Consider the following 14208-nt stretch of genomic DNA (forward strand, 5'->3'; position numbering starts at 1 on the left):
CTGTCCAATATTAAAGATTATAAATACGACAGAATAAGGTAGCCACTTATTTTGAGGTATACCTAAGATGGATAATCTGTAAAGGTCAGAAGTGATGGTAAATGCCCCAAAAATATTTTTACGGCAGTTTTAAAACAGCAGTTGAGAATACTTGTAAGAGATTTTAATATTTAAGTCAATAAGAATTTAAACATGTTTATGTAAATTAGGTTAAAAAAATACTTAAAAGTATTGGAGGCTATTTATAAGAAGAGATGATAACTTAATTATCACTTATTAATATCTTATCTAAAATTAGTGTACTGCATAGAAAATTAACCAAAGTTAACTAGTTACTTCGTTGAGGATAATAATCTGTAGAAAGTTGATATGCAATGAATTATGCATAGAAATAGAGGGAAAAAAGCAGGAAACGAAGACTTTGTGCAGCAAAAAAAAAATTTTAATTCTTAATATATCAGTAATATTTCTTTTAATTGTATTCACTTAGTTATTCAACTAGAAGTATATATATATATATATATATATATATATATATATAACAAAAAATAAATGGTGAAAATAGCCAACTAACACATCAACTAATAGTACATCAAGAATTAAAAATTAGTTATTTCAGTTATTTTGGTTTTGTACAATCTTCCTCAAATTCATAATGGATTGAGGAATCACTTTGAATTTGTTCTTGAATCTCTCAAAAGATGCAGTGGATAGTGGTTTAGTGAGCATATCAACAAGTTGAAAATTAGCTGAAATATGAATCACCTGCACTTGCTTTTTACACTCTGATGAAGCAAGACCCTAAATGTCAATAAACACAAGTTGTAAAGGAAAATTGTATTCAGTTTGAGAAAGAAAAAAGAGAAGAGCATACATTTTTGCTATGCAACAATGGTCACAAAACAAAAGAATCATTAGCTAAATTTTAATTAATAGGAATATTACATTATTTGAGGACGCTTTTTATAATAAAGTTAGAAGGATGTCCAAACTTTTTATACCACAAAGTAAGATTGAGATTACAAGAAGCTAAAAAAATATGAACATAATTATGATCATATAATGGTGTTGGCACACATAAATTATCAAAAGAATATAATTCGTGTCTAAGAATTCCTTGAAGAAGTGTTTGCTTGTTGACCTGAAATTCAACAAAATATTAGAAGGGGTGAAATTCAAAAAATATATTGTTATTTAAACAAAACTTTGATATATTTATTAGATTCTTTGTAATTTTAAAAATGTGTAAAACATTTTTAAAAGCAAAGAGATGATTATTATGAGGATTAAGCAAAAGAGAAGAACCGGTGTGTTTGATAGAGATACCAAATCCATTTGTTATATATAGTTGACCAGGTTCAGTATATTCAACTGAAGAGAAAGGCTGACAGAATTATGTGTGAGGTGGTGACTTGCACCAATATTTGGGTACCATGCAGTGACAGCAACGGAAGAGATGGAAGTAAGGTAGGATCATGGCTGGTGAAAGGAAGAGGAGGGAGGAGATGGTAGATTATATGAATCAGCATTGGCTGAATTAGAAGAGTATCCATTGTATGCTTGATCAAATCGATAGAAGTAGTGTAAAGCGGAATGGCCTGGACGATTATACATTTGACAGTAAAAACAATTTGTTGCTTGCCATGAATTTCTTTCACCACGTGCAAATCTTCCACCACAAGCACTTCTTTATCCTTCAGAGGTACTTCTTGCAAATCTTGGATTGGACAAATTTGATTGAGCTAACTGAATTTGTGCTAATCTAATGAAAAGTTGTTTGAACTTTTTAAGCATTGCTTCATCAGAAATATGGAGAGTTTTAACCTCTCCGATGGTAAATAGTTCATGTTTGGTTTGAACAAGTATAATGCAGTGGAAATAATCTTCAAAAAGACCATTACATATGATTTTTATATGTGTTTCATTTAGGACATCATATCCAAAAACAATGAGAGAGTCAACAAGTTTTTTGATGGTAATAAGATACTGGTTGATGGCGAGAGAGTTTTTTTTGACATTCTTGAGCTGAGTTTTTAATTGTTGATATTTAATTTAGTGGATTCAGCAAATATTTGATAAAGTTTGTGCTAAATTTGAAGAGCAGATTTGCAATGTACAATTTTAAAAGAACCATCAACAAATGCAAAGAGCCAAGAAAAATATTAGAATCATTTTACATCCATTCAATGTACGTACTTGAGATGATACCAATAGCTTTTTCAGTATCAAAGACATATTTTGTAGGTTCTTTTCTTTCAATAAAGTGATCTTCTAAATTTTAACCCTTAATTGTGAAGAAAGTTTGTTGTTTTCATGTCACAAAATTGGTGTCATTCAATTTGTCTGTAATAGAATTGAGTGTATATTTATTGTTATTGGTTGCAAAAGTAGGAACAATGAGCGTCATAGATCCAGGATTCAAGTTCTTGATACCATGTGAAAAGTTGATTTGCAATGAATTATGCAGAAAAGAAAGCAGAGAACGAGAACTTTGTGCATCAAGAAAAGATTTAGAACTCTTAGTCAGTAATATTTCTTTTGATTGTATTCAAATAGTTATTCAACTAGAGGTGTAATATATAATTATATATAAAACAGAAAACCAAAAGATAGAAGTAGTCAACTAGAGAACTCTTTCTTGCTCTTTAAATCAAGTCGTACTTGGATCTTGATAGCCGAACTCTTTACTAGTAGAGGTGCTCAAACCTTATGCCTTTGAAACGTCCATCTCTAAATTTAAATTGACTATTTTAAATTTGATCTAATAATGATTGTATGCCTATTTTTAGGCCATTATCATATTATTTAGGTCATGGTATGAATACTATTTTATAATTATCCATAATAACAAACTTTAATTTTATAGGAGGTAAATCAATAAAGTAGAAATCTGGATGAGTTTCCAGACTCTCTGTGTGACAAGCTAGTTTGCTCCTCTATTTTCTTATCTTTAGATGAATTTGAATAGTGTTGTATGGACGAACTTTTCTAAAAAAAAATCAAATGACATTATTTGTATGATCAAATGATTTTTTATTTATTTATTATTTTTGGATGTTGGATCCAAGTCATCCAACGAGCTTTAGATGTACTTAAATTTTGTTTTTGGTTAACTGTTTTTTGTTTTTCTGTCTCTTTTTTGTTATGGACTCTTTTTGTTAACGATGTGCATAAAGTCCCAAAAGTAGTTTAAGTCCTTTAGATGTTTGGGTAGCCCATTTGGTTAATTTTCGAACATTTAGACCTTTCATTACTCAGGCTGGTTTTGGGTAACGGACTCAGGCCTAAACAAATGACGAATAGGACCAATATAAAAGCCCATTTACTTTTTTGGTGTACAAAGCCCATTTACATTTGGATCTAAGAAGTAAAACCCCATCAACTTCTTAGTCCAAGAACACAAAGCCTCTCACATGTCTGCTTTATTTTTCAAACTAGCCATTGGAAGTTGAGGCCCAATACTTTTTAATAATTACGTGTCATTTACATTTACCAACAAATTCCAACCACAAAAAATTAAAAAGAAATTAACTTTCATACACTAATAATATAAATAAATTTTATAAAATATTTCTCATATTTTATAAAGATAATTATTTTTAATATTTAAAACATCATCAAACAATATGAATCTTGATTAAATAATAGTATAACATTTTTATATTATATATACATTAAAATAAATTTAAAAGTAAAATAAAATAGTAAAGTAATAGTGATGTCTAAACTCGTTGTTATTAAATTAAATCATTATTATATGATTAAACAAATTAATATGAATTCAATACATAAGACATAAGACATAAGCAACAAGCACATGGCATTATAGTGGCTAACTTGCCTAATACCTTGGTCCTTCCCCCAGTAAGAGGAAAAAATCTATGAGTCAAGACTTAAATTAATAAGCACATAGAATTATAGAAAAAAAAAACCGAAAAAACTAAAAAAGGGAAAAAATTATGAAAATAAAGAAAACAAATAGGGGAACGTGGAATTAAGAGAAAGACAAAGCATCACACACCACTCAAGGCTGGTCCCAATATCTCTTCTAACCAATGATATCTCTCTCTTCCATATCTTTATCTTTTCATTTTTTTCCCCTTCAAATTTATGTTTCATTCATTTATTTCTCTGTTGCTTTCTCTCAAACATAAATTAATTAATTTTTATATGATAGTGATAATAAAAGAATAATTACTAAAAAAAAAGAAAAATCTAATATAGCAGCAACGTTATTTCCTTCCAAACCAACAGTTATGTGAGTGAAATCTCTTCCTGTGAGCTTGTTCCTTCTGATTGTATGATTCTAAATAAGAACTACTAAGCTAATACCTTTTTGGAGCAATCATCATTCTCTGAATTGCATTTCTCTTTCTCAGTTTACTCAGGTACTTCATCAAAAACATGCCATGCATCAGTTTCTGTTATTGCACCTTTTATGTTTCAATTTTTGAAAAAAATGCAACTTTAACTAAACCCCAATTCATTTGTGTTTGTTTTTCATTTGGGAACTTCTGCTTTTATATGCCGTAACTTTATAAGTTGTTTCAGTGGATTCTACACTCAAAAATTGAAGTATATGGATCCTGAATTATCTTGTTCCTTTGATTTTATTCTATTAGTGTTGTTTTGCTATTTCATGGATAATCATATGGTTAGAACTTAGAACAATTTGGAAATTTTCTGGGAGCTGTATTTTCAGCTGACACAGGTTAAGAATTATTGACTTAATAGGGAAGTTTGATGTTACTCGCACATAGTTATTAGGGGAGTATAACAATGGCTACTGCAGCAGTTATTGGACTCAGTGGAGGCAAGAGGATTTTGAGTTCATCATACCATTACTCTGATGTTACCGAAAAGCTTTCATTTGGCACTGATTTTGGATCCACACACTATCAGATTGTTCCAACAAAGTCTGTAATAATTGCTAAGAAGCCATCCAATTACACCCCAACCTTTGCAGCATCGAATCGCCAAAACCAGTCCATCAAGGCTCTTCAGGAACATGTTGATGCCGAGGCAGCCGGTACTTCAGATCCAATGTGGTTTCAAGGATTCAGTTCCAGTGACTTAGAGTTGGAAAGCTCTGAAATGGGTTATTCTGTGGAGGCTCTTCTTTTGCTGCAGAAGTCAATGCTAGAAAAGCAGTGGAATCTTTCTTTTGAGAGGGATGTGCTAAACGAGCATTCGAGAATGGATAAAAGCCGAAGGAAAGTGGCAGTAACTTGTTCTGGGGTGTCTGCAAGACAGAGAAGAATGAACACCAAGAGGAAGGCCTCGGGTAAAACCAGCGCAATGATCGAACCTTGTACTGCTATGCAGCTGAGGTCTGCCATCAGTCCAGAGCTGCTTCAATATCGTTTGAAGGGCTATGTGAAAGGAGTAGTGAGTGAGCAATTGCTCTCTCATGCTGAAGTTGTAAACCTTTCAGAGAAAATAAAAGCTGGACTTTCCTTAGAGGAGCATAAATCCAGGTAATTGCATGTTTTTGTTTCTTATTTTGGGATCCTATGATTCACTGAAAGAAGAATATATCTTATTTATAGCTTGCTTATCATATTCCATATGCTGCAATTTAAAAATTTAAGCATTCTTTTTGTCCCAAGAATGTTGCATGTTAAGTAATCTTATTCACTTGAGGAAGGGAAGGATTGTCACTTAAGCATTGAAAGTTAACAAACTTGAATGATCAGCTGATCATTCTTTTACTTCATAGCTATGATAGAGCATCCAACAAATCCTCCTAAATACTAAATGATAAATGCTCCTAAACACTAGTAATTAGGAGGATGTTTAGGATGATAAATTATTTCCCTTTATAGAAATCTTATGTTCTGAATGAATATTAAGACCTTAAGAGCCATCAGTGAATTCTCTGCAACTTCATGATTTTTAAGTCTCATTTTCATGAGAAATTCACTGTTTTAATTTCTTAAGTCAATGGCAGAGCCTTAGTTTCAGTAATTAGTTAATGCATATATAGAACTTTTTACAGACGGAACATGGACTACCATTTTGAATTTTCTTTCATCTTATTTAACTAAGGGCAATAGGAAGATTTCCTTCACATCATTGTTAACTTTCAACAACATATTGCTACTAAGAGTTCTATAAGGATGGAGTACAAATCATTATCTTTTATAATCAAATAGTCATGTTGAGTGTTCACACTGTTCTTGATATGTCAATTCTTTTGCATCCTTTGAGGAAACTTTAATAGGTAGTTTTGTTATGTGACTTTGTTTGCTTCTTTAGAAAAAATTAACTGACCTTAGTTACCTATAAACATTTTCTGTGAGTATCAGAATGAAGGACAAACTAGGATGTGAGCCCTCTGATGATCAAATTGCAGCATCATTGAAGATTTCTCGGGCTGCACTACGAGCAAAAATGATAGAGTGCTCTTTGGCAAGAGAAAAGTTGGCTATGAGCAATGTTCGCTTAGTTTTGTCTATTGCTCAAAGATATGATAACATGGGAGCCGAAATGGATGACCTTGTTCAGGTGAATTACATAGAATCTCTGTCTTAACCTCAAGTTAGACTTTTTGTCTTCTCAGTGGTGCTTGACTTGATGTATTTTCTGTGTAGGGTGGTTTGATTGGACTTCTTCGTGGGATCGAGAAGTTTGATTCTTCAAAGGGGTTTAAGATTTCAACTTATGTTTATTGGTGGATACGTCAGGTGAGGCTGTGTGTTCTTTTTCTTTAGACAGCTTCTTGTGTGTAGATTACACATACTTTTAAAATCAAAGGAAATAAGGGTTGCATATCAGAAATATTTAATGAAACCTCTTCAAAAAATTTCTATTAAAGGCTTTCATTGGTCTCATAATTTGTGCAAAACTTGAAATTATATAAGCATATATTTTACAATCAACAGAATTTGTTTAAACCTTTGATATTATATAGCATATGCTCCTATGCTGTCATTTTTATCTAAGTAACCAATTTAGTTATAGAAAATTCATCTATTTCCATTTTATTAGTATTGGGATCATATAAACTTGTGTTCTAAGAAATCCGAGCAAGGATGTTTTACAACTCAAATTGGTCTGTTTAGCATGGATTATGTTTTCTCTTCTGACAGGGTGTTTCAAGAGCCTTAGTTGAAAATTCAAGAACACTTAGATTGCCCACTCATATACACGAAAGATTATCTTTAATCCGCAATGCAAAGTTTAGACTGGAAGAAAAAGGAGTTACTCCAACTGTGGAAGTAAGTCATCCAAAATTAGAACTTCTGTACAAATATTTTAGAATTTTAAAGTATTGGTAAGCCAACCTGAACTGTTTTCTTTTTCAGAGGATAGCAAAATGTCTTAATATGTCTCAAAAGAAAGTCAGAAATGCCACTGAGGTAATGTATCATAGAGTTACACGACCCTCCTATACATATTTTGATATCCTACTGTTCTGTTGTTGACCATGTGCAATTTACATGCATATTGCAGGCAATGAGTAAAATTTTCTCGCTTGATAGGGAGGCGTTTCCATCTTTGAATGGTCTTCCAGGAGAAACTCATCATAGTGTAAGTGTTAAGTCTTTACTAGTACATCAAGGATGATCATTGGAACTGCTTTCGGCTTTATGAATTGTTATCAACCATCTCATTTGTTTTCTGTTTATTCCCAGTATATCGCTGATACTCGCGAAGAGAACATCCCGTGGAATAGAGTAGATGAATGGGCACTAAAGGTATGTAGGGAAGTTTTCATTTTAATGCTCTGTATATTGTTCCTTTTTTAAGTGCATGTATAATGATCCTTTAACTTAGCTCCAAAATGCATCTTTATAATTTTCACAGTGAACACTATGATGGCATTGGATGATATATGTTAGCATAGTAAACTGGCATCGTTTAAATAATGTGTTTTCTTCCCCTAAAAGGCTCAAATTTGGAAATGAAGTTAATCTCTTTTCAGGCAGAGAATCCTGCATAGTCATTTCTGAACTTCCATATGGTTGTAATACCCGTTGTAATTGTTTACAGGACGAAGTGAATAAACTCCTTAATGTGACCCTTGTGGAAAGAGAGAGAGAAATCATTCGACTCTATTACGGATTGGATAGAGAATCTCTTACATGGGAGGATATTAGTAAAAGGTGAGTTTCAACCATGATATCCAATTTCTTGAATTGGAAATTTGCAACTATAAATTCACATGTGATAATAATATTTGGTAATTCACTCATTGCTCTTGCCATCCTGGTGCACTTCATGGAGCTTTATGGTTTAATTCCCACTTTCATGTCACTTAGACTTTACATGCTCTGAAATGAAGCTTCAATGTATCACACTAACTACACTTAGTCATGTCACGATTCAATGCTAAATGATGCTTTTCAGACAATCAAAAAGTTTTCCAACAACTTCTAAAGAAACTATGGTGTTCGTCCTAGTCATTCGAACGAGAAACCTTTCAATGGTCGTATAAATAACATTTCTAATTCTGTTGGCGACTTGGTGTTCTTTCTCTGTGCAGGATAGGGTTGTCAAGAGAAAGAGTAAGACAAGTTGGACTTGTTGCATTGGAGAAACTAAAACATGCTGCAAGGAAGGGAGGGATGGAAGCCATGCTTTTGAAACATTAGACTTTGGACTCATCATAGATTGAGAAAGAGAGAGAGACATGTTAAAAAATGTATATATACAGAAGGGAAGTGTGTAACTAGAAAATTTAACTTCCTGATTGAAAATAGATGAAAGAGGCCATATAAGGGAACACTGAAGATTTGTAAACCCCATCATAAGATCAATTATTGTCTATTGTAATAGTTTTTGTTTTTATCAATAGGTTGAGGGATACAATCTATGGATCTCAACTTTCTATTCCAGAAATGATGAGGTCACGTTTATTTTTTCCTTCTATTTGTAGGGGCCATAGTCCCAAAAAGCCAACATAGCAATAGATCTTAAGTGTGTGCTATCTACCACATGCTAGGTTGCAATATATGCACACATACTTTCCATCATAAAAGTAACATGTGAAGAATCATCACAAGTTTTATGGAGAGATTTTCTGTATAGTGGATGTGAGAAGAATCAAGCATCTTTCTTTACATGCATGATAATGCATTCCTCTTTTGAGATGAATGATGGTATGATGCACAATTAAATGATTGAATAAGATAACTAATATTCCTTCTGGATCAAAAGTTAATTGTTTGGGGCTTCTTTATAAATGATTGTTCTATCAGATCAAGAAGATCCCACTTTCATTTGTTTATTATTTTGAGATTATCACAGCTTATAAAACGAGGAAACGTAAACACATTTTTTCAAAATTCAATTTAAGGTTTGATGCTGGTTAATAAATTATTCTATATATAAAACAGTATTTAAATTTCTGATATTTATTTAAATAGACTTGAGTAACCTAAGTTGATTATTATTTTTATATATTTGACAACATATCTAATTTGATAGTTTGGGTAGGTTGGATAAAATAGATGAGAATATCAGAGTGAGTATTCGAAATTAATTTGAATTGGTCGAGTGGCCAATTTATTCGTCTACTTAAATAAATATTGTGAGTTTGAATCACACCTTATACATACAGTAATTTATTGGTCTGCAGCAGAGTATCCGCAAATATACGAGTAGGTATTGCCAGCGTAACTTCAATTGATCTACTCCGTTGGATATTTGAAAGAAAAAATAAGGGCCCTTAACGTTACTGAGCTTCCACGGTGCAAGTTGCTGCAAGATGCGTCAAGTGCAAGATTGCAGATGCAGTTAAAGTTGGAAGCAAATATGAAATAATAATATCCACGTGGTAGTCTTGGAGATCCTCATATCTGCCACCGTCCAATCCCCGTTTTCCAAACCCCAACACACACTTCACATTCTTCACTCCCTCCAAACTCCTATTTCTATTCATTCACTCACTCTCCTTTCTTGTCTCATTCGAATCCCAATCAGAATCATCGAGTAATAATATCAAACACTTGGTGGGCGAATGCGAGCTTCAACCAATTCAAGTCATGGCTCATCAGTCTTGTGTTGTGTCTCATCCTCCACCTTATGCTCCTCTTAGACACCACCAAAGTCAACATCACAACCGCAACAATAACAATAACAAAAACAACCTCGTCCAATTCAAATATCCCACGCTGCTTCTCCCTCGCACACATCATCATAATGCTTCTGCGTCTGCCTCCAACCTCTTTGGTTTTCCAAGGCTCAGAAGACCCAATATCTCTCTCAATGCTCTTGATTCTGATGCCCCCGATCCGCATCACCAGGTACCTCTTTAACCCCCCTCCCCGCCCACACATTGTCACCATTTTTTTCGTTCCCGACTTCAGTGGCACCTTGTCATTGGGAAATTTTGGATTTTTATGTAATGGGTTTATATGATTGTTGAATAATTGGATACAAGTTTTAACCTTGTTTGCAGTTTTATTTTGATTTATCATATTACAGTGGTGTTCTCTTTTGGGATTAACTTTGTGCATTGTTTGAAGGGATCAGTTAACTTTGGGAGAAATGAAAGCTACCAGCAATGGGATTCTCTTACAGCAAAATTCTCTGGAGCTGCCAATATTCCTTTTTTGTTACTGCAAATGCCACAGATTATACTCAATGCTCGAAATCTTGCAGCTGGAAATAATACTGCTCTCATGGCTGTCCCGTGGCTGGTAGGGTGCTGCCTCAAGTTGTGTAATCCCTTAAATAAATCCCAATTAATCCCCGGAATCAGTCCTAAGGAAATTCTAGTCGAACGCTTTAGTCCTAAAAATTTTAATTATCAAATTTTTACTCCGTAATTTTTCTTGTTGAATTATTATATTTTGTGTGATTTACACATTCCTCCTTGAGGGTAGATGATATAACACATTTTGCACGTTAATTTGTCATGCCTACATGTACCTTCCTTATAGAGAGTCAGTGTTATGTTTAAATCTCAGGGGAGATTAGTGTGTATTTTTGGAAATAGAAGGGTGTTGTGTGTATATTAAGATAGGTGAGTGTGATTTACCCCCTTCTTCTTTTTTGCTATTTTTGTTCACATCTGAGTACATTTTTTTAACTGAATAATTGAGTGTAATCATGTTTTACTTCATTAAACTAGAGTAGTTGTTTCCAAAGCTTGTGTGAATTCTCTTCGCTTGGCTGAAATATTCAAGTTTTAACCATTGTTTCAAATTATGCTATAGAATTGTAAAGTTTCAGAATTTATAGATTCCGATTGTCTTTATTCAGTTGTTCCTGTTCTTCGTTTAATTACCTCAATGTGAAATTGATCTTACACAATAAGGGTGTCAATGTAGGGAATGCTTACTAGTTTGCTTGGAAACTTGTCACTACTTTCATACTTTGCCAAGAAGAGAGAACAGGGAGCAATGGTAGTGCAGACACTGGGTGTCGTTTCAACATTTGTGGTCCTTGCTCAGCTGGCATTGGCAGAAGCTATGCCTTTGCCGTACTTTTCGGCGACTTCAGTTGTTGTGGTGTCTGGTCTTTTCCTGAATTTCATGAATTACTTTGGTTTGCTAAATGCCGGAATCTTTCGATTGTGGGAAGATTTCATTACTATTGGGGGTTTATCTGTGCTTCCCCAGGTAATACTTTCCTTTTACCCCCTCAATATAAATCAGAGAATTGTATCAATTTTATTTAATTTTGTTAAGTAGTAGTACGACATATCACATTAATTCAGTAACAACTGCTTATGTATGTTAGTATCATCTCATCTTGCGTGCATTGGTGCACACTGGCAGATAACATCTTTATATCCTTTTGCCTCTCATATTATGTTGTCTAATTTATAATCTGGATACAGATAATGTGGTCGACATTTGTCCCCTATATACCTAACAGCATCTTGCCCGGAGCAATTTCTTTTGTGATAGCTGTCTTGGCTGTTACCATGGTAATCTTCTTATATCCTTTGTTTTCTGTTTGATTATGTCTTAACTCTCAACTTAGTCCAGGTTGGATGATTATGCCATCTACTGCCCCTAGTGCTTCTATCTTGATCTGCTGTACCTTGTAAACATTATTTTCTAGTTCGCTTGAAACTCTTATGATTAAGTAACATTAAAAAAGAAGGTTTTTGCAACAACATGCCTTAAAATGAAAGCAAGTCATGATTATGCACTTATTTCACCAATTCATGCAGAATAGGGTATTCACAGAAATGGGATCCATATCGTTACATTTAAACGTCATATTATCTATCAACTGAAACTAAGAAATGCATAATTTAGTAGTATAGGCTTTTACTTCCATTGTCATGTTAAATGCATAGTTTTTAAGATTTGCAGGCAAGAAGTGGAAAACTTTCTGAGCAAGGTGTCAAATTTGTTGGAGGAATATCTGGATGGACAGCTACATTACTTTTCATGTGGATGCCGGTTTCCCAAATGGTAAATGTTATATACGAGAAATTTTTACAAGGAGCAGTTCGATTCTTGTATTTATGACCTTTGTGACTTTTCTTGTTCTCTAGTGGACAAATTATCTCAATCCCGAGAACATGAAAGGCTTGTCAGCAATTTCTATGTTGCTAGCTATGATTGGGAATGGACTTATGCTCCCACGTGCACTCTTAATCCGTGATCTCATGTGGTAATTCTCTGTTTTCTCCTGACATGTACATTTCATCAGAACACCATATTTACATACATGACATTTTAGAACAGTTTTATCATTGAGCCCTTGACCAAATAGCACATATCATTACATTGTTTGTACTCTAAGGTAATAGGGTACAGGTTGCTACTTTTCATAGTAGAAAGCAAAGTGACTTGTTGATGCATGGAATTCTAAATCCAGTTTTTCATGGTTATACTATAATTAACAGCACTTTTATTTACTCTGCTCCCGTTGACATGCACATGGCCCACCTATAGTTTCTTGATCTTCCACCATTGCCTTCATGTTGTTCTTGCTTCAATTTTGGTGTTGTGTATTTTTTTATAGCTACTTCTACATATAAACTCGGCTCTTCATTGGTTAAAATGAACTGTAATTGTAGGTTCACTGGTTCAGCTTGGGCTACCTTTTTTTACGGATACGGGAACATTGCATGCCTATACTTGTAAGCTAATCTATGCTCACTTTTCCCCTGCATTTGTGTGTTTTCTTCAGCAACAATTACAAACTAATATTGCGCTTTCTTTTCAGGTCAAACATTATCAGCAAGGAATTCTTCTTGGCAGCTACTGCTGGTTTGGTTTCATGGATAGGTTAATTACTCTCCTGGCCCTAATGATAACACACAAACACACTGAAACACAGTCACACACTCATAATAATACATTGATATGATTCATAACTCAGATATTATAGGTATCCCATCTCCATATTGCAATTGTAGTCATTTGCATTCTACAAAAATGTGATTCTAGAAAATTTAACATAGTATTTTTTTTCCTCTCAATAAATAGACTAGTAGCATTATACCAAAAATACAATATTTTGTGGAGATTGATTTTCTTTTATTTTATTTTATTTTCTTCCTTGTGAATTGTGATAGGAATGGCTTTCTGGAGAGATTCTGTAGTGCATGGTTACAGTTCACCTTTGACTTCCATAAGTGACTTAGTTTCTGGATCATGAAAGTCCAAGCTTGTATTGTTGCTGCACTGAAGCTCAAATTATCCAGCCATAGATTAATCCTTGTTGAAAATTGACGCTTGGTAGATACAACAGTTGTATACAAACTACTGAGTTTTTATATATTATACATATATTACTTATAGTACGTTGGATCATAATTAGTATTCCTCTCAGCTCTGAGGGCTGAGAACAATAATGTTGTAACTAAATAAAAAGGTTTAAGGATCTCACATTCAAGTTGTGATATAGCATTGCTTTGCACTTCTAGGACATAAATGTATTGATGAGACTAATTCCTTTATTCAATTGTTTCTTCAATTGCTTGAGTTTAATTACTATACACTTAATGTGTTATACAGTCATTTACTCGATCAAAATTCTTGTATTTTGAGGGAAGAGTATAGTATTATGTTTACTCTCTAATTTTGTTTTTATTTTATTTTTTTGGTCAACACTCTGAAATAATTAAATTTTGTCAAATTTGTAATTAAATCATGTAGCCGATGGCGCCGTTTGATTCATGTAGCCGACTCCATTTAATAGGACAAGATTTTGTTATTGTTGTTGTTTTTGTAATTAAATCATGTGATTATCTTAATAATTAAGTGTTGCTAATTATTTTATCAACCATGCTAC

At 33.3% G+C, this 14208-nt stretch overlaps 2 protein-coding genes across 4 annotated transcripts; both read left to right on the forward strand.

Annotated features, from left to right (window-relative positions):
- The first annotated feature begins 4130 nt into the window (after window positions 1-4130).
- LOC130970276 (RNA polymerase sigma factor sigA) lies at window positions 4131-8868 on the forward strand. 2 transcript variants are annotated; one of them, XM_057896304.1, is made up of 10 exons: window positions 4131-4388; window positions 4735-5477; window positions 6309-6507; window positions 6594-6686; window positions 7092-7220; window positions 7308-7361; window positions 7456-7533; window positions 7638-7700; window positions 7996-8108; window positions 8489-8868. In XM_057896304.1, the coding sequence occupies exons 2-10, from the start codon at window positions 4780-4782 to the stop codon at window positions 8595-8597; spliced, it is 1536 nt and encodes a 511-aa protein (XP_057752287.1). In that variant the 5' UTR covers window positions 4131-4388; window positions 4735-4779; the 3' UTR covers window positions 8598-8868. The 2 variants fall into 2 exon arrangements, with proteins under 2 accessions (XP_057752287.1, XP_057752288.1); XM_057896305.1 differs by having other exon boundaries at window positions 8494-8868.
- Window positions 8869-9845: 977 nt separating this feature from the next.
- LOC130970637 (maltose excess protein 1-like, chloroplastic) lies at window positions 9846-13890 on the forward strand. 2 transcript variants are annotated; one of them, XM_057896774.1, is made up of 9 exons: window positions 9846-10250; window positions 10473-10646; window positions 11280-11570; window positions 11792-11881; window positions 12276-12377; window positions 12461-12579; window positions 12989-13051; window positions 13138-13199; window positions 13490-13890. In XM_057896774.1, the coding sequence occupies exons 1-9, from the start codon at window positions 9990-9992 to the stop codon at window positions 13570-13572; spliced, it is 1245 nt and encodes a 414-aa protein (XP_057752757.1). In that variant the 5' UTR covers window positions 9846-9989; the 3' UTR covers window positions 13573-13890. The 2 variants fall into 2 exon arrangements, with proteins under 2 accessions (XP_057752757.1, XP_057752758.1); XM_057896775.1 differs by having other exon boundaries at window positions 10013-10250; window positions 10480-10646.
- Window positions 13891-14208: the final 318 nt, after the last annotated feature.

The sequence above is a fragment of the Arachis stenosperma genome, chromosome 3 (genome assembly GCF_014773155.1).
Source record: "Arachis stenosperma cultivar V10309 chromosome 3, arast.V10309.gnm1.PFL2, whole genome shotgun sequence".
NCBI lineage: Eukaryota > Viridiplantae > Streptophyta > Magnoliopsida > Fabales > Fabaceae > Arachis > Arachis stenosperma.

Coding starts and splice junctions, on each gene's coding strand:
- LOC130970276 (XM_057896305.1), top strand. CDS start 4,780: ATGGCTACTGCAGCAGTTATTGGACTCAGTGGAGGCAAGAGGATTTTG. Junction 6,687..7,091: donor TTTATTGGTGGATACGTCAG/GTGAGGCTGTGT, acceptor CTCTTCTGACAG/GGTGTTTCAAGAGCCTTAGT. Junction 7,221..7,307: donor GAGTTACTCCAACTGTGGAA/GTAAGTCATCCA, acceptor TTTCTTTTTCAG/AGGATAGCAAAATGTCTTAA.
- LOC130970637 (XM_057896774.1), top strand. CDS start 9,990: ATGGCTCATCAGTCTTGTGTTGTGTCTCATCCTCCACCTTATGCTCCT. Junction 12,378..12,460: donor GGATGCCGGTTTCCCAAATG/GTAAATGTTATA, acceptor CTTGTTCTCTAG/TGGACAAATTATCTCAATCC. Junction 13,200..13,489: donor TGGTTTGGTTTCATGGATAG/GTTAATTACTCT, acceptor GAATTGTGATAG/GAATGGCTTTCTGGAGAGAT.